We start from the raw sequence: 19,470 nt of genomic DNA, 5'->3' as shown, positions 1-19,470 counted from the left end.
CAGTGTTATTCACTTCACCTGTCAGTGGTCATAATGTTATGGCTGATCTGTGTATGTGTGTGTGTGTGTGTGTATAGATATTGGATATTTACATTTGTGTCCTTTTTGTGTAATTCTTCACTTATTTATGATGTTTTTGTAACAATTACAAGTTTCTTGTGTTTTTACATTACTATTCCCTTTTGAAAATTACAGATTTTTTGTACAGGTAAAAACTAACCAGCTAAAGATTTCTAAGATTGAATACAACAGTATCGAGTCCATGACCAAAATAAAGTGAATTCACTATTAAGATTTTCAAACCATTTCTTAAAAAGCTCTTAGACAAACATTTAAAAAACATGTAATTTCTTCTCTAAGGTTCTATTTAAATAAGCATCTCTTCTTCATACTTTCTTTGTGTTTTCAAGTGTGCAATCAATAATCTGGTTCTTTCATTGTTAACAACTTTTATACCAACACCTTGAACCTGTCTCAGAAAAGTATGACTACAGTTGGTCTTGGTTTTAAACCAGTTTTTCAGAGGCACAGATACAACAGGCTGAAATGATAAAGAACTGTGAATTCTCTATATATAGCACCATTGCAAGTCTCTAATCTAACTGTAATTGTCCATACAGTAAATATTTTATTACTGCCCACTCAAATAGACAGTCAGGCTTACCTCTGAAGGGGTCTTGCTTTACTTTCTCTTCTGGTTGAACCTCAGGCTCTGTGTTGTCAACTCTTTCCTCATATAGTTTGGGTACCTCAAGGGAGGACTTTTTCCTGCTAAGGTTTGGGGAGCGTCTTTCAGTAGGAGGTGTCTGCTGCCCACTGGGCGCTTGCAAGAGAGTGGATGACCTCCTAGACTGTCCGGGAGACACAGGAGGAGCCTCCTGGTCTTGTGAGAGTCTCCTTCTCTTGGGCACTTCCTCCTTCTTTGACTGAGGGTCCAAAGCCACCAACCCTTCAGGCTCCTCCGGTTTGGGTTTTGGAACGAAAATCTTACGTCTGGCCCCGGAGGCCAGCTCCTCTGGGGTGGCAGAGGGGATGAGGGTCAGGCTGTCTCTGCGCTTCAGTCTGGGGCTGCTTTCACAAGAGGCCACAGCCGGGGGAGTGTCTTTGCCTGTGTGCTCATCCACGTTCTTATCCTCAAACAGGAAACTGTCGACACGGATTGCGGGAACGCCAGTCACTCCCAGGGATTCTGGACTTGGCGGACCCTTTGTGGCAAACCTTCGGGGGGCTGTAGTACTCAAGAGAGGTGTCTCTGTTGTAGGAGGACAGTTTTTTTCGGTTTCAGCTTTGACTTCTGAGTGTTTCCCAAGCTGGGAGACCGACTCAGTGTTAGAGTCTGTAATTTTCTTGTCTTTCTCTTGTTCCCTGACACATGGAGGCTCGATTGAAGATTTCAGGCCATCTTGCTGTTTGCCAATCTGCAATGATGGGCCAGTGCCTAGAGCTGTTGTTTCAGGGGAGGGAACAGCAATACTTAGGTTCAGTGCTTCAAAAGAGTTACTTTTCGGAAGCACAGGGATTCCTAATGAATCATCTGTAGTGCTATCCTTTGTGCTCACCCCAGCAGTATGGGAGCCTTCCTTGGTACATGGGAGTGTCTCAGTGTCATTCAGCGGTGAGATATTCTCTTTCTTGCTTTCTATAGAGGACAGACCAAAATCTTTTCCAGAATCAAGGTCCTTCTTGACACCCCGGAGGATACTGGCTAAAGATTCAGACTCTTTTACAACAGATAGGCCTTCTTCTGAGAGTGAGAATTTGTCATTTACTGGATTGTTATCCTCGTAAGTGATAGAAATTGGAGGAACCACAATAGCAGGTAGCCTATTTGTTTTGAAAGCAGATGTGATTATGGAAGTGCGCTCTAAATTCTCACCTGTGGACTCCATTTTGATAGGCTTTTGAATCCTATTGTCATTTTCAGAGGGTAACTCTATGGTGGGGACACAACTGCTGTCCACGTCTGTACCCAACAGGTTGTCTATCTTTTTCTCAACTAATTCTGCCCTCTCTATGCTAGCTTTTGGCTCTGGGATCTTGACCTTGACAGGGACATCTTCATTTGGGAAAGTGGCCAATGGAACCTCTGGAATTTCTTTAACTTTGCTTTCCATTGTGGAAATCTGTGAGACAGGTTTGATGTCTATCAGTAGGCTTGGCAGCTCAGTAATTGATGTGTTTTCTGCTTCAATTGTTGGTGATTCCAAAACACCTGTGATTTGCAAGTCCAAGACTTCTATAATCTCAACACCTTTTATTGCATCGTCAATCTGAGGAAGACTGGCAGCATTTAATTCCACAGCCACTAAAGGGACCCCTGAAACAGAGAGACTCTCTTTCTCTTCAACTGGCTGCTTATCAATGCACTTGACTTCATTTTCCTGATCTCTGATTCCTGCGGCTGCTTCTCCTTCCATCTTGGCATTGTCTTCCTTTATGGGACAGGACACGACCTGTGCTTTCATGTCCCCTGTTCTGCTTTGCACAACACTAACATTCACATTTCCGTCCTTCTCTACATCTTTCATGATTTCCCCTGTTTCGTCAGTTGGCAACTGTTTGCCTAGATTGTCCATAGATGAAATGCTAAGAAATTTGGAAGTGATGTCTATATCTACTGTGCTTCCAAGACTTGGTTTGTGTGGTTCAGTCACAGGCTCTGTGTGGCCCTCGTTTGACCCCATGGAATGGGACTGTGTGTTCTTCGTCAATTGACGAAGTGTAGACTCTCCACTATTGTGCAAAATGAGGGATTTGTTTGCCTCAGCTTTGACGTTGTCTAGCATCTCTTCACCAGAAATAAACTGTGGCTCTTGTACTAGAAGTTCAGTTGAGATGTTGACCATTTTCTTACCAGCACGGGCTTCTGTCTTTTCTGTTTGCATCTGGCCTTCTGCAGCCTTGAAGAACAAACAGACACATGCTTTTATGACTATATATAAATGCTGTAAAAACAACTAAGTAACTAGTGAATAACTATTTCCTGTTATATTATTCATACTGTAATACTAAACTGTATGCCACAATCATTTACATCAGCTGTAATAATCATTTCTTGTAAACAAAGAAAAAATATTATATAATCTCACTTTTTGTAACAAACTTAATTTGAAATTAAATAAATACCTCCAGGTTATAAAACATAATGAGTTAGCATTTTATTATAACTGTACTTCCGTATCAGAATGATACGTTGTCTAGGCCTCTTTCCTCATATTACATCAGCTGCATTTAATCTGCTCTCTAGCAAAGTCTATCTTCAGGAACCAGGGCTGTCAGACAAGCCTTGGCTTGTACCTTTAATATTGTAGAATTACACAATCTATTACAGTTCACAGAATTGTAGGATTTTCTGTAATACTTTTCGTCCTTAACATTCTGTGCCATGTAGAATCATGAGACTCAGAAAAAGCATTTCCCTTTTCCTTAAAAATAAATCAGTACATTGGTAATACTCAAATACTGTTCATATACTCAAATAACTAGATTTCTATCACATATATATGGTTCAGGAATAGGCCCATGTTTCTTATTACAGTACTGTATAAATTCCTGATGTCCTGACTTCCAAAATTTCCAAGAACTCTAGGGCAGCTATAACACAAAAAAACAACATCCTTACACTTGTGTAAGTACCTGTTGCTGTCTTGCTTGGATTGACAGAGTATTAATGGGGGGGGGGGGGGTAACTCTATGGTCACTGAATGTTATTCTATGATTCAGCCAAACAAAATAAAGCATTACATGGTTGAAATCCCCACTGCTTTATCAAAAGATCCTGGAATTTCAAACCAGGAAGAGGAACATGTTTTAAACAAAGGGGTATGTACTGTATTACCATTGCCCAATTACCATTACCATTGAATGTCTCCTTTGTGAACCAAGTGTATATACATAATTAAATTTGTATGAACTAAAAAATAAATAGATAGTAAAAGCATACGTTTAGTCACTGAACAAGGATTTATTGAAAGAGTTTCATTTAAAACCTATATGAAATGTAAAACAGCTAAATACTACATAATTAAAGGTGCTTGTTGACAGTGCTATGAGAATGTAGGCTACTGTGGGTTTGTTTGTTTTTTATTTCATGACTGTAGTTGCTGGAACAAGCATCTAGAGACATCTAGAGACAATGTAGATTATGTAATTCCACATAAGTATAGCACATCTGACACCAGAAGAGAGTGTTTGTCTAACCGGCTACCTGTATGGCTAACACTATATTTGGATATTATGGGAAGGGTTTTTTGTTTGTTTGTCTTTAAACACATATGATTTATTTTATTACAGTGGCGATATTATTTCTGTATGTTTAAAAAATGAAAGTTGTTTTTACTGAATTGAACCATAATAGTAGATAGGGACTCATAATTACTCTCAAGGGTTATTATTTTACAAATCAGCAGGAATTCACATTTAACAACGTTTATTCACTGGTTAGAATAAAGCATGTGAATAAAACATACCCATTAGTTTTGCTAAATGTCTATTCAAGTATTTCTTAAAGCCCTTTTTTCTTAAATATATTTTAATCAATTATCTACTCTACTTTCAATGATATAACTGCCCCCCAGTCCCAGCAGACTAGGTAGAAGAGAGGTAACAGGAAAAGATATCAAGAAGTTGGGTCTATATATAGCGGCATGACTCTCTTTTTCCATCTCATCCCCTTACATTAACTACTCAGCAGCAAGCCATATTTATGATTGACTGATTTCATCTCTTCTGGGGCCCTGCTGGTGTGAATCCAGCTGTTTGCTAAGTCTCACTGATCTCCTTCAGAAGTGCACCCCCTGGTTTCGATGATGGGGTTTTCCCTGAACACATGGCATACATGCACACAGTTTCTCCTTCATATGGTTTCTTCTGCTCTACACTTTGACTTATAGCTGAGAAAAAAAAAGGGCATCTGACAGATACATGCAATTGTCGGACCTGAAGTTTTTTTAATGGCGCAACCTCCTTGTTGGAGATCGGTTAGGTCAAGAAAGCAGATGGAGCTCCAGCATTGGGTTATATTGAGGGTATATGCGGAGGGCCTACACATTTGACATTGGGATGTTGGAAAACAACACATTTTAGAACATTTTATATGTTGAGACAAAGCTGTGTACTGCTATGTAATTTCTCCAGTTTCAAAACAACCACACAGTGGGCTTGAGACTGGATGCTGTATCCCCTCTTAAATCAGCTGCTTGATGGCTTGTGTTCTGCTTTTGCTGCGCATGACTACAAGTTATCTGCAATATGATTTAAAAATAGCAGCAGCATTTCTTACGTGTTCTAGGAACACACAGTGTGCTGAACTGCGGCATCAGGTTCTATGGATTACCAAATATGACTTTCATTTGATTGCATCATACATCCTCATGGGATTGCAAAACAGTATTTCTGTTTTCGCCCCCCGTACCTATAATGATACTGTTATGCTGTCAACTTCCAAGATTTCTTAGAACACCGAAAAAGATTTGAAATGTGTTATTGTATGCAAATTTTACAGTATGTGGTAGTTTTGCACCTCCTTTGTAGGCTGATGAAACAAAAGCATTTCCTTTATTTTAAAGGGCAGGGCTGATGACTCATTATGAGTTACAGTCACCAAAAGTTTGTTTTTCACAGAAAATGACAACAACGAATTTCACTGAGGTAACCAGAGAATAGCACTGTGAGAACAGTGTGCTGTTTCTTCTTGAGAACTTGGGCCAGATTAAATCAAAACTTTGACCCACCCACTAATAGCAAACTAAAAATCTGTACATCACAGCGGTTACATTACTGATTAGGAGAAAGTGACATCTTACTAAAAATGCAGCCGCAACTGAGTACAGTTGTGTAGTTTTCTGTTAGAGGGTGGGTCAAAGTTTTGATTTAATCCCAGCCCTTGTCCAAACACTTTCTGGGAAAAAGAGGAACACTTGTGTACTTCTCCAACTTATTTTCCCTTTCATAAACATTGACTGGTGTATCAAATTAATTTAATCAATCAATTAATTCCTACTACATTCAATAATTCTGAACTGTCACATTGCTTGTTCAAATTCAACTAACTCTAGTATATGTATAAATGTGACACATAAAAACATGTCTGTTATCAGAATTACAGTACTTTCTTAAATTAATCTAATGTTCTTTGCCAAGCATAACAGGACAAATAGATGACTAACAATTAGACAAAATGATGATAACAGTTAAATAAATTGACTGTGCTGTCTAATATGACTAAGCCCTAAATCATATTTAGGTGTAAATATTTGAGGTTGGAGTTTATTCTATCAAGTATTTAATGCAGTTAAAGGAACACCACTACTAGACATAAACCCTGCTCAATATACACTCAACTAAAGGATTATTAGGAACACCATACTAATACTGTGTTTGACCCCCTTTCGCCTTCAGAACTGCCTTAATTCTACGTGGCATTGATTCAACAAGGTGCTGAAAGCATTCTTTAGATATGTTGGCCCATATTGATAGGATAGCATCTTGCAGTTGATGGAGATTCGTGGGATGCACATCCAGGGCACGAAGCTCCCGTTCCACCACATCCCAAAGATGCTCTATTGGGTTGAGATCTGGTGACTGTGGGGGCCAGTTTAGTACAGTGAACTCATTGTCATGTTCAAGAAACCAATTTGAAATGATTCGACCTTTGTGACATGGTGCATTATCCTGCTGGAAGTAGCCATCAGAGGATGGGTACATGGTGGTCATAAAGGGATGGACATGGTCAGAAACAATGCTCAGGTAGGCCGTGGCATTTAAACGATGCCCAATTGGCACTAAGGGGCCTAAAGTGTGCCAAGAAAACATCCCCCACACCATTACACCACCACCAACAGCCTGCACAGTGGTAACAAGGCATGATGGATCCATGTTCTCATTCTGTTTACGCCAAATTCTGACTCTACCATCTGAATGTCTCAACAGAAATCGAGACTCATCAGACCAGGCAACATTTTTCCAGTCTTCAACTGTCCAATTTTGGTGAGCTTGTGCAAATTGTAGCCTCTTTTTCCTATTTGTAGTGGAGATGAGTGGTACCCGGTGGGGTCTTCTGCTGTTGTAGCCCATCCGCCTCAAGGTTGTACGTGTTGTGGCTTCACAAATGCTTTGCTGCATACCTCGGTTGTAACGAGTGCTTATTTCAGTCAAAGTTGCTCTTCTATCAGCTTGAATCAGTCGGCCCATTCTCCTCTGACCTCTAGCATCAACAAGGCATTTTCGCCCACAGGACTGCCGCATACTGGATGTTTTTCCCTTTTCACACCATTCTTTGTAAACCCTAGAAATGGTTGTGCGTGAAAATCCCAGTAACTGAGCAGATTGTGAAATACTCAGACCGGCCCGTCTGGCACCAACAACCATGCCACGCTCAAAATTGCTTAAATCACCTTTCTTTCCCATTCAGACATTCAGTTTGGAGTTCAGGAGATTGTCTTGACCAGGACCACACTGTCTCAAATGCATTGAAGCAACTGCCATGTGATTGGTTGGTTAGATAATTGCATTAATGAGAAATTGAACAGGTGTTCCTAATAATCCTTTAGGTGAGTGTAAATGGTTCTCTGTTAAATAACCTTTTGTGTCACATTTCACTGTCAGTTGCATGCTCACAATATTAAACTGAAAAACAGCAATTTTACTTACAGAGTTGATCAACTGTGAATGAGTTTGGAATGGTACAGAATATGACCTTCATATGGACATTTTTTTATATTTCTTTGGAAATATAACAGTTACAGGTAAATTATTTGTGTTCTGTTACATTGATTCAATTTTTTGCCTTTCACCTTCCAATATTATTTAGAACTAAAGTGTTCTTTGTATGGCAAAATATTACACCATGAGGACATGGTTTATTTTAAGACACAGTGATCAGTGAAGAATTTGGGGAATGTAAAGAGGCTGAGTACTCCCTTCTTGACATTCTTGTCTAGCTCCCGAATCATTCCACAGTCACATTGTTCCTATTTTCATGAATCACCTTTTTTAAGGAATTAAAAAAACAGGAACCATTATTATCAATATTACTTATTATTATTTCATAATTGCTGTGCTGTAAATAATAATAATAAAAAAAATAACCTACTTCCCTACTTCAGGTTTGATAATTCCTCAATTGGTTGTAATTTCTTTATCATGGATGTATCGTGTGAGGGCAATTACATCTCAAATCCAGGCTGGAATACACAGTCTGTGTGTAATAATTACGCCTAACCATCCATATAGAACAAACACTTGTCATATAGGGTAGAAATGTATGATCCTTATATTTTTCATGTACCACAATTGGTTCCTTTTGAGTATTTAATATATGTAGGATATATCTTAGTCTCTAAATCATATATTTATATGTTAAAATATTATGTTATATAAGGTTAATTTCTACCATATATTTTCAACAGAAAATAGTAATGTTTAAAATATTTACAATATATCCCATATATTTAAGCCTCACATAAAGGGGACAATTGTAAATATGACTCACACATTTCTATCACATAATAAATATAGCCTATATGTTTGTTCCGTATAGACAAGCCACAAAGAACTTTGTTTTACTGTTGTGAGAGAGACTGTGTTGACCTTACAACACCTGAGACACTGTCACAAACACTGTTGTTTCCTTTTCCCGTTTCTTATTTGTTCTCAAAATGAGAAGCATTTTCAAGTATCACCAGCCATTTCACTTCTTTAAAAACCTCTGTTGGAAATGGCACATGGCCCCTCCTATGGCGTCAGTCTGTTGTGGATGATTCAGAATTGCTGAATCTAAATAATCAAAATCTTCCGCTAACTTTACTTAAATGTGGCAAGTGCATTGTTCAGAGTGGACCGTTGTTACTTTGATACAGAACTTCAAACAAACAATTGTTAACACCTGCTGTTAGGGTTAAAACCAAAAGAGGAATTTAATCCAGTAATCAAATGGATCAGCATGAGCTTTCTCCTCTGTAACTGCATGCACTCATGCAGTAACAGGAATCTGAATGAATCTAATGAGGAGATTAGTACACAGCCTTTGATTGTTTGCTGCTTGGGAGTTCCTCATGCTTGCCCTCCTACACTTTACCACTCTATATAACAGATATTCAGCCTGTATTTTCCATGGTTCAGATTTCTGAATGACTGCAAATTGATTCTTTGCTTTGCCTGAATGTGTATGGAAATTGTTTTAAAACCATGATGCACCTTATGTTCCTTAAGTAAACATGGACTGCTCAAGGTTTTCCTTTTTTCCTTCAGAAACCAAAACCACTAAAGACAAGTGTTTGGAACAGAAGGCGGTTATTTGTTAAGTTACAGAGAAAGAGTTTTTCATAATATTGAAAAAACTAAAAGCAAGCAGGGAAGAAAAAACACAAAGGTTTCCAAAGGCTTCCCGTAGTTTTTTAATTATGGAACTTAACTTAACATGACATTTCTATTTCCATTGTTAGGAAAGACTTTGGGCCGGATGAAATAAAAAATGTGACCCACCTGCTATTAGAAAACTACAGAACTGTACGGCTTCATTTTTAGTAAAATGACACTTTCTTCTAATCATAAGTGTAACCACTATGATGTACAGGTTTGTAGTTTGCTATTACTGGGTGGGTCAAAGTTTTGATTTAATCCGGCCCTTTGTCTGAATAAATCTGTCTATTCAAGACAGATTCACATAGAAGTCAGGAATAAGTGTAGTATCAATGTCTGCCCCTCTGTGAATGTATGTTTCCTCTCACTATTATCCTAGAATAATAATTTCTGCACCACATAAACCCTTTAACTTGCTATTTTCCTCCCCAGGGGGTGACTAGAGATGAAGGTATTCTTGGAGCACTTTCTATTCGTCTAGGAGGAAAAAATGTATCCTGAAACATACATATAATACACACAGTTTGCAGGGGAAAGAGATTACCTGAATTCAACTCAACAGCAGTCCTGACAATATAACTAGTATGATCTTGAATCTGGAAACGCATGAGGGGCAGTCTAGAAGGGAACTGTTCACAGGGGGTTTCTGACCGATCGTCAAATGGGGGGGGTGGATGAAAGCGGGAGGGTTAACCGTGTCAGCCACGGCTTTTGTCGTTATACTCAAGTCTTGTCAAACCAATGTACTTATACTGTTTATAAATAGCACTCAAGTGCCTGCTGCAATACTGAGCTGGCGGAGAACCATACATGAGGTCAGAATTCAAGTACAAGGCTCTTACCTCAGTAGGCAGGGCTGTTGCTGCTTGCTCCTGCATCGGTACTTTCTCTTTAAATTTGATGTCTTCCTCTGCAGACAGCTGAAAATTGTCTGGTTCATTCTTACTTTGAGATGACCTGACCTCGGTTTTAAGTGACGTCTCCAATTCCAGAGCTGTGGACTGTGGATTTGTAAAGGTAACTCCCTGATTTGAGGTGTCCACTCTCAAGGTTTCTTCAGCAGCAGAACTGTTTTGAGACTCCATAGCATTTTCCACCAGTGATTTTGCATTTAAAGGAATGTCCATGGGAAGCAACAGTTTGCTGTCCACTTCCCTCAGTATTGTTTCCCCACTTGGTGATTTATTAACCTTTGTCATGTCCTCTGGTTCTCTCAGATTGTTTTCCAGTGAGATGGCAGAGGTTGTTAACAGGGGTGCAACAGGCACATTTTCCTCAGGTTTTCCTGTTTCAGGATGCAGAATCTCTGGAACTCCTAGTGCTTCGTCTACACTGTCGTTCTTGACTCCAAAGTACATGTCCTTCAAAGAAAAATAAACTGGGCTGGCCAGCGTGGGCTCCGGCTCCTTGTGTATCATCATCTCCGCATCTTCTGATACTTCAGAAGCATTGCTCCTGCTTGTAACCTGTTCAGCCCTTTCTGTGTCCACATCCATCGACTCCTCTGAGGGCGAGAACTTCACTGTATCCTTGGGCGCCTGCGACCTCAAGGACTCCGATAAATACTGCGCCACACTCATTCCTCCTTCACTCACATCGTTGTCACTGCTACCCCCCTGCCCTGCATCATCACTGTGCTCCACTCCGTCCATTCTGTTGGAGATCTTTTTCTTCTTCTTGGCAAGGAAATCTTTGCTGGGAGGCCTGGTGGTGATTATTTCCACCGTTTCGTAGATGTACGTCAGGAACTCGTTACCATTCTCTGAGGCACTTTCTTTGGGGGAGTCTGAGTTGTTTGTTCCTTTGGAACCCGCCATAAAACCATTGGGCATATCTGCTGCAGCGGCAGCTGACTGCTCCTTTACATCCACAGTGCCGTCCCACAACCTGGCCTCGCCATCCTGAATGTGCATTTTCACTTTGTCCTCCCTCTCCTCCAAAGAGGATGGCAATGTTGTGTGGGTTTCGCCAGGCGACCTCCGTTTCCTTTGAACTCTGTCGGGACTCACTGTTCTCAGCTGCTCCATGCCCTCCATGCCCTCCTGCACATTGACTTTCCCTTTGCCCCTCTTGCGACTCTCCTCCAGCTCCTTTTTTTTAATCTCTGCCTTCTGTTTGAGCTTGTGGAACCACCTCTGGTGAATTTTGTATTCACTCATGGTACCAACTTCAAGGACCCCCGAGCAGGATACAATGCCTTTGCTGTTTCTGGCGGAGGCTTGGTAGATGGCTGCATCGTCTTCAGTGCAGCTGGAAAAGAAAGCCAGTGAATATGAACATCTGTCACCTGCATATGCACAAAAGTTTAATTTAACAAAACAAAAGAAGTTCATGTTAAGTGTTCTATAATGTTTTGTTATTAATCTCCTAATGCAATTTCAGATTAACCCATTCTTGCACCATATGGAAAATTATTTAGGAAATTAAGGCTGAGGCACTGAGTTTCCCATGCAGGGCTAGTTATTTTAGAGAATAAATGAATAAAGGAATAAATCCTAACATGTACCACTAGATTGTAGTTGCAAAGTAAGAATGTAACCCCACTAGCTACCTAGTTTAGTAAAAAGAGATGGAAATCTTCAGTGCTTGGATTGAAGTCTGTCAGGCTTAGCTTTATTACGTACTTGTAAATGTGCAGAGTGTGAGTTTTTCCACTGCGAAATATTTCATATTTGGGAAGGCCACAGTATCGGTCCATCTGCATGTCATCTTTATACCAGGTGAGTTCAGGCTCAGGGTAACCTGGATAAAGAAAAAAAGTGTGGGAAATAATCCATAGTCCAACTGTAATAGATACTTTATTACACATGTTCACCCTTTAATGAAATGGCTAATCAACTAATTTATTTACCCCTTTTGAATAAGTAATTCAATTTAGTTACTTTCTTACTATAGTGTGGAAATGTATTATAAACAATGTAATTATTATATGGATAACTCTCCACATTAACCATGTAACATTAACATAATTAGATTAACATAATTGTTTGGGTGGCTCAGGTGGTTAGAGTCTGGGCATTTTACCACTGTCCATTACCACTACATAGTATTGGTGTCCCTTTGCACTTCCTTAACAAGGAATCCATGACAATGAGACAGAATACATGCAAAAACTGAAATGCATAAGAACACATCTTTCGTGCATTTGCAGTCACGAAAGTTCTGCTTCCCCGGTTACATGGGGGTTTATTTTAGGGAACAGATTTAGTCTTCCCAATATAAACAACCTCATTGATAATAACATAATTATAGGGTTTATGCGCTGCGCTGAAAATGTGCTGAAAAGACATTTTACGCAATAAATCATTCAAATAATGAACAGGGGATTACATGAGGCGTTACACTGAACAAAGATGACAAAGGAGAAGGCTAGAATGCTGCCATGAAGAAGATAGTAATAATACAAATAATTAATAATAATATAATTATGTTATTACTATTATTGTTATGATTAGTTGTTCTTGTAAAGGTAGAAGTAGTATGAGTACAAAAGACAACAGCACAGCAATTCTTAGGCTATATAAGCACTCGTCAGAATTAGGCTGTGCAGTCACATGACACATCCAAACCCCTATATGATAAAGCAAGCAAAAATAAATCCTGATTGGCTGTATACCTAAAACATTCAGTATTGATGCCAGGGACACGATTAGTGCAAAGGGCTTAATACATAGATTCACAATTAAGGTACTGTTAAATTACACTCTTAGAAGAAATGTGTTATTTCAATAAGGACAACACATTGTGAGTTAATTTAAAAACATCTGTGTAATAACCAACATGGATTGTACAAACAAGGACACAAAATGTGTTGTCCTAAATCAAAACTATTTTAAAACATTACTTCAATGTGAGTACTTCACTTCTAACTTTTTATTTTTAACTGATAAATTAACCCAAATGATTTTCACAAAAGCCATATATCGGTCTTAACCTACTGGGTAACCATTTATAGGCTGTTCATCCAATGTGTTCAATCACAAATATGCGTAATTCTATAAATTAAACCTTAGAACAAATACATGAAGGGATGGTTTTGAACACATTATTTAAATATTAAAAGTGTTCTTTATATAGGGGACGTGCCAGAGGTCTTGAGTTATTCCTTGACAGTCTTGTGAATTATTTTGCAGGACTGTTGAATTTGTTGCTATGGGACGAATAAGGCCAATGACAATTAATTGCATACTTTTTTCATGAACTTTTGGAACGAGCACAATCATGCATCAGTTGTGCATGTAAATACCCCCACTGATTCGACTCTGTGCCTCTGTGACTTCAAACATGATAATCGCTATGATTATGTAAGGTTAAGTTTCAATGCAACCCATTGCAAGTTTCAAAAAATAATTTAAAAAATACATTTAGTTGTAAAGAACAGACAAATACAAAAGATACACATGGTTTATACACAATGTAAACTGTGGATTGGGAAGGAGAGAAATCTCTGAGGAAAAATGTGTCTCACAGCCAGTATGCATTGAATGTGCATGTCATTTCAGAGTGTTGCATCATCGCTTTCTAAATGTTTGCCAGATCAAATCAAAGCTTATGAAACTATTTCTGTTGTTTTACAGCTTCCCATAAAACCTCAGCCACTATGATGCTTTAATTTCATTCACTGCAGTACCTGCAAATGAATGCTTTTTATCTGATTTCGATTTGCTTCCCATCAAAAGTAATCTGTGACTCAAAAATTGTATTTGTTTTGTGTTTCCTTAATATTCAATATTTTATACTCATTCATAATTTGAACAACCACACATTCCACTGAAATTTTAATACTTTATTATATCAATAAAGTATTTATATCTTAATAAAACCATTAGGATGGTTAAGATGTTAAGATTCTTAAGCAATGCAGGTCAGGTATGCACGTATTATTATATAAACCAGTTGGTTATTAATATCCTAAACAATGACGTTTTACAAGCACTGACCAGATGTTAAGTTTTTAGTAAAACAAAGTATAATTTAAGTTTAAAGAACCTTTGGGTGTCATTAAACACAATGGTAAATACGCCGGCTACTAGTACTATCTAAACAAATAAATAAATGTAATATATATAAATGAAATGAACTCTGCAGAAATTTACTTTCAGTATGAGGACATATGGTTGAGTATGCAATTAATGTTTTTGTATTATTTTTTTACAGAACAAAATTACATTACAAAAATATATGTTTATAAAAATGGTATGTATTTATTAACACCAACATTAACATAAGTCATTTCCAGATTTAAAAAAATCTGGCTTTCAAAAGTATCTTTTAAAACAGTTTTGTCCGAATCTGAGACAAAAATGTAACAGTATGTTTTCTGCCATTACTAAATTAACAACCTTCCTTAGCATACATTTTTCTGTTGATTTACTTCTCTGATGGTATAACAAGCAAGAATGGTTTATATGTTAAGGTTTCCAGCGGTGAAACAAAATGGATTAGAAAGTCAGATACTGTACCTGAAACAACACAGGAGAACTTAACATTACTGTCCTGAGATACAGCCTTGGATTTTAAGGTAGTCTCAAATGTTGGCTGGGTTTCCTCTGTTAAATGAGCCATCACACTGCAGAAAGTGGTCCTGCAAACACAATACAAATAGCCGTGAAAGTATTGGATCTCAATAGGAAGGACACCTCACTCATTTTGAGACAGCTTATACAAACACAATAACATACATATTCTTCCTTATTAAAATGAGCAGCAAGGAAACGTGGAAAAAATCCAGCATTCTTCAGGATGCTCATTTCAATATGGCTGTACAAAGTACCACAACATCTGTACTACACATATATAGGTATTTTTAAACATTTTCTAACCCTGCCATTTTGTTTCTTTGTTTGTTCATTTTAAATGCCTGACATATTTAATTCATACCTTGCTAGAAACTGATCATGGATAATGTACAATCCTGCATATTTGGATGGTTTGTATTAGAAACCATAGGCAAATATTAGATGTAATTGATGAATGAACTTAGATTGTTAAGCCAAAATATTTATTTCCAGTGTGATTTCAATTTTAACACAACTCCATTTTCATTATATATTTATTTCAGTATTATCTAAGGAAATATCTAGGATATCTAGGGAAAGTGTTCACATTTGACAAAATACACTGATAAAATGTCTACTGAATCTGAAATAAAGGGTGTCACTGTTTATTACACCTGTGACTTGTAATTTTGAAGATCCTTCCCCATTTAACTCATAAAACAGTGTGTCAATGTTGTGAGATCCTAACAACAGATTTGTATCTATAATTGTATAGTCCAGCTCTAGCAGGTGAAACCCATATTCAATTAACAAACAAAATAAAATTACATATTTGCCTATTTTTCACATAAATGCGTATTTAAACCACAGGGATTCATTTGGGAAGGAATGTTAATGCACTATTAATGTTAAGGTAGAGGGAAAATCGCTAAGTAACCTTAATGAATTTTGAACTAGTTTTAGAAAAACAATATAAATTTTGTTGGGAATTGTTGTTGTTGTTGTAACAACAAGTTAAAACTTGTGATACCAGTGATACTTAAAAAACAAAAACAGAAGTATATCTCTTCATTCATTCTTTAAGTTGAACACTCGTATAATAATAATAACTGCAACAAATACACATAAACACTATCTCTATAAAACACACATAAAATGCAGAAATTAACAAAACTCATGACATAGTTTTTATATAGAGTTATGCTTTCTGTATTTCTATGACCACCCAACAAGAAGACTTTTCCTGCTGAAAAGAAGCAAAGTTAACAGAGAGAGGGATGTATTTACGTTTCTTGAGCACTAAATTGCAAAATGTAATCCAAGAATTAGCCAGAGCCCCACTGGTCACTGTTCATTGTCAGTAAAAGGTTAGTTTCAATCAACTTTTTAAAAGTATTGATTACCTCCATGGCTTGTTGTAGCAAGAGTACCTGTGACGTGAGTAGCTATGCAGAAAGAAAGCAAACATAAGTAGTAAGCTCAAGAAGGCTTACACAACGGGCAGAGACAAATATGCTTTCACTTCAATGAATGTATACCATATGGGTCAAACAGAATTCCATAGAGTAACAGCTGTATTTTAAGTGTTCAATATAATCAGGGTACAGTGCATAACTTGCTAACACTATCAAATACAAAATATGCCCCACAATTTAAAAGGAAAATTGTAATTTATTGTATTTATTTATGTATTGTATTGTAGCACATTAACTTTCCAAATAAAAAAGTACATTAATTTCCTATGTATCAGATCAGATATGTTTTTTAACAGCTGTTTTTGATTCTCTTTTGATTACTTTTGATCCATATGAATAATTCACCTTGAACAAAATACAGAACATGATATATGTCATAATATATACTACTACATACATAATTTCATACAGGTAGCCTACATCTCCAAGGAAAATGCATTTAGAATTTTGTCTTGGTGACATAAATAATAACAAATATATTGCAATAGATGTTAGGATGAACAGGATGTCCTGTTGACTTTGATATGCTTATGAAATACAGTAAATTGATATGAAAATTGAAGACATCCCTCCAGCATTGTTTCTAATAGTACAATATATATTTTGTAATGTTATTTTATTCTTACTGGGACAATTATAAAAATAAATGTTTTTTTCAAAGCTTGAATGACAAAATCCTTACATCCCTGCATAAAGTATTGTAATGAGGTACTAGGGGCCTCACACATTTAAGTCACATCACTTCGGATATTTCACAACAAATGCAAATATCACATATTGTATCATCTTTAAAAAATTGTGCAGTTTTAATGTTTACAGTTTTTTATTGTCAAAAATGGTTTTATCCAACGTGACAAATGACAAATTGAAAAGACATGCGTTATTTATGAAGTATGCATTCGGGTACTTGGGTTGGATAAGGGGGGAATGGATTTTTTTTTGTTTTTTTTTGCTGGAACTAAATGTTGTGAATTAGGCTATTTCATTAGGTATATTTAATTCAAACACGTGAATGCGACGGCGTCTCATTTACTGGGAGTGTGGGATTATGGAGAATAGGATAACCTATTAAGTGGGTTCACATTTTATGGTATTCTTTTCTTTTTTTTCACATTTGCCTCATTGTGTTAAAACAAATAATCAGTTGCCATGCAAAGGACGAAAATGTAGTTGAGAAAAGCAGTACTCTCTCTAAAAATACATATCTGTGCAATCATGCATTTAATACATAAACATCTCCATGCTTGCTGCAGACGTTCACTCGGGGTTATTCCACATTCATTTTCAGTCATTGGGCGGTGCAGCTAGGTTTAGTTACATTATTTTATAGCCATCCATACCAAGTGTTATTAACCTTTGATTATTCTTCTTTAGAATGGCGTGGGGGTGTTACTATGCCTATGAAAACTGAAAGCACAAAGACATAGAAGTTTATATAACTTATATATCAACTGCAATTCCAATAAAATAAACAACAATTCCTGACAGTTTGCACATTTGAACTTTTGACATAAGCTGAAGTGGTACAAACATGTGCACTGACGTCAATAGCTATCAGGGGATCTACCTGTTTTCAGGCCTCACGTTGAGCAGGTAGTTGCGGCTGTCGGCTCTCGCACTTGGTGCAGGTGCCTCTTCCCCATTCTGGCTGCCGGAGCTGCTGCTGGACAGCCTTCCGTTCCCAGAGAACGAGCGGGTCATTGGCCTGCGGGAACCCATGTCCACTGTGGCAGGTTATCCACACCGTGAAACACTCCGGTTCAAAGAGACAAACGCACAACTTCAGCTGCAGCTCTTGACGCTCCGTCAGTTCTCTGACAAATCCAGTTCGGTTTGACACTAGTGCCCACTTTATACGGACAGCGTCTGAAATGAAGCGGAAAGATTATGATGTGTTTTCCTATTGAGCAAACAGAAGCTCATATCAGTTCGCAATCCTCAAAATAACAATAACGAGAATCGACATCATCATCCAAAAGTCTTAAGAAGAATAAACAACAGAACCAATGGGGATCGTAAGAGAATAATCGAAGCCATTGGTTTTCCTCGAAATGCCTGTACAGTTGCATTGCTTTTCAAGTTAAAAATAGGTTCCCCAACAGACAATAGATTTTAGATTTTTAACAAGAGGAACACTATTTGTACAAGAACTTTGAAAAGTACATGGTGGTTGGTATCGGGTTAAAAGCTACGAGAGTTTGATTTGCATGTGGAAGCCCATGATCAATACACTTACCATTTATTTCAGTCTTTCTGTCCTTTACTTCAGCCTGCCGCTCCAGCGCGAGGCACTGCACTTGTCAATCACACATGAGCACGCGCTGCCGGGGGCACTATTTATAGCAGGCCTACAAATAGGCACAAGTGCACATCACATTTTCCAAAACTTGTCTTCAGGAACATGTCGACAGCAAGGGAACGCAGAGAAAACTCAAGGAAAACAACACTTCAAGACTCCCAGATAGAGAGTTGAAACCATGCTATAGATAGTCACTTTGAAGGGCCTTTACTCGGTCATTGCACCCAGAGCAAAATAGTGGAAAGAACCTCTGTTATAAATGATAGCTCTCCAAATGTTTACAGCACTAAATGAGCTTGCAACAAGTCAGAACACTCTCTTGGGGCTTGTCTGTTGCAAAACGCTTACACGTGTTTTAAAACGCTGAGGGGATTTGTTGCATGTAGATGTTGTCTAAGCCTGCTTTGGTGGGATAGCATGTCTGGTATGCTTTATGAGGACAGCCCTCTCATATGACCCTGTCAATCAAGAGTTAGGACACCACCCTTGGAAGTCCATTAATGTGAGCAATACATGCAGGTGTCTAGTCACATTGGCTCATTTTCCAAACATAAAAGTGCTTTGGGGACAGAAAGGCATCCTGTGCTAGAATTGTAAAGCATCCAAAAACTGGCAGAATTTTTAGACAGAAAAGTTGTCTTTCAAATAAATTATTAAATGATACTCACTTAATGATTCTACTTTGCAAAAAGATCAAATAAAAAAATGGTTAATTTAAGAAAAACATTTGTGAATGGAGGTGCTTTACACAATTATTTCAGTGATGTATGCATGAAAACATGGATTAGAAAGAAAGTCTTTAAATGACTGCCTATAGAATAAGAAGATGGTTTGGCTC

The 19,470-nt window shown here is 37.7% G+C and overlaps 1 protein-coding gene across 2 annotated transcripts in view; it reads right to left on the bottom strand.

Moving 5' to 3' along the window:
• The window catches only part of alpk3a (alpha-kinase 3a), a 29,960-nt gene extending 11,111 nt beyond the window's left edge, over positions 1-18,849 (bottom strand). The window contains exons 1-7 of one of the 2 annotated variants that reach the window (XM_066701823.1): positions 18,570-18,849; positions 17,901-18,199; positions 16,262-16,303; positions 14,823-14,944; positions 11,985-12,102; positions 10,203-11,610; positions 665-2,900 (exon numbers count right to left, since the gene is read on the bottom strand). In XM_066701823.1, the coding sequence (XP_066557920.1) occupies positions 665-2,900; positions 10,203-11,610; positions 11,985-12,102; positions 14,823-14,944; positions 16,262-16,303; positions 17,901-18,052 (4,078 nt within the window). In that variant the 5' untranslated portion in view covers positions 18,053-18,199; positions 18,570-18,849. The remainder of the gene's footprint in view (positions 1-664; positions 2,901-10,202; positions 11,611-11,984; positions 12,103-14,822; positions 14,945-16,261; positions 16,304-17,900; positions 18,200-18,569) is intronic. The other variant, XM_066701824.1, reaches the window with a different exon arrangement.
• Positions 18,850-19,470: the final 621 nt, after the last annotated feature.

This window comes from Amia ocellicauda, chromosome 4, assembly GCF_036373705.1.
Source record: "Amia ocellicauda isolate fAmiCal2 chromosome 4, fAmiCal2.hap1, whole genome shotgun sequence".
NCBI classification, from domain to species: Eukaryota; Metazoa; Chordata; class Actinopteri; order Amiiformes; family Amiidae; genus Amia; species Amia ocellicauda.
This window is presented reverse-complemented; position numbering and strand designations above follow the sequence as displayed.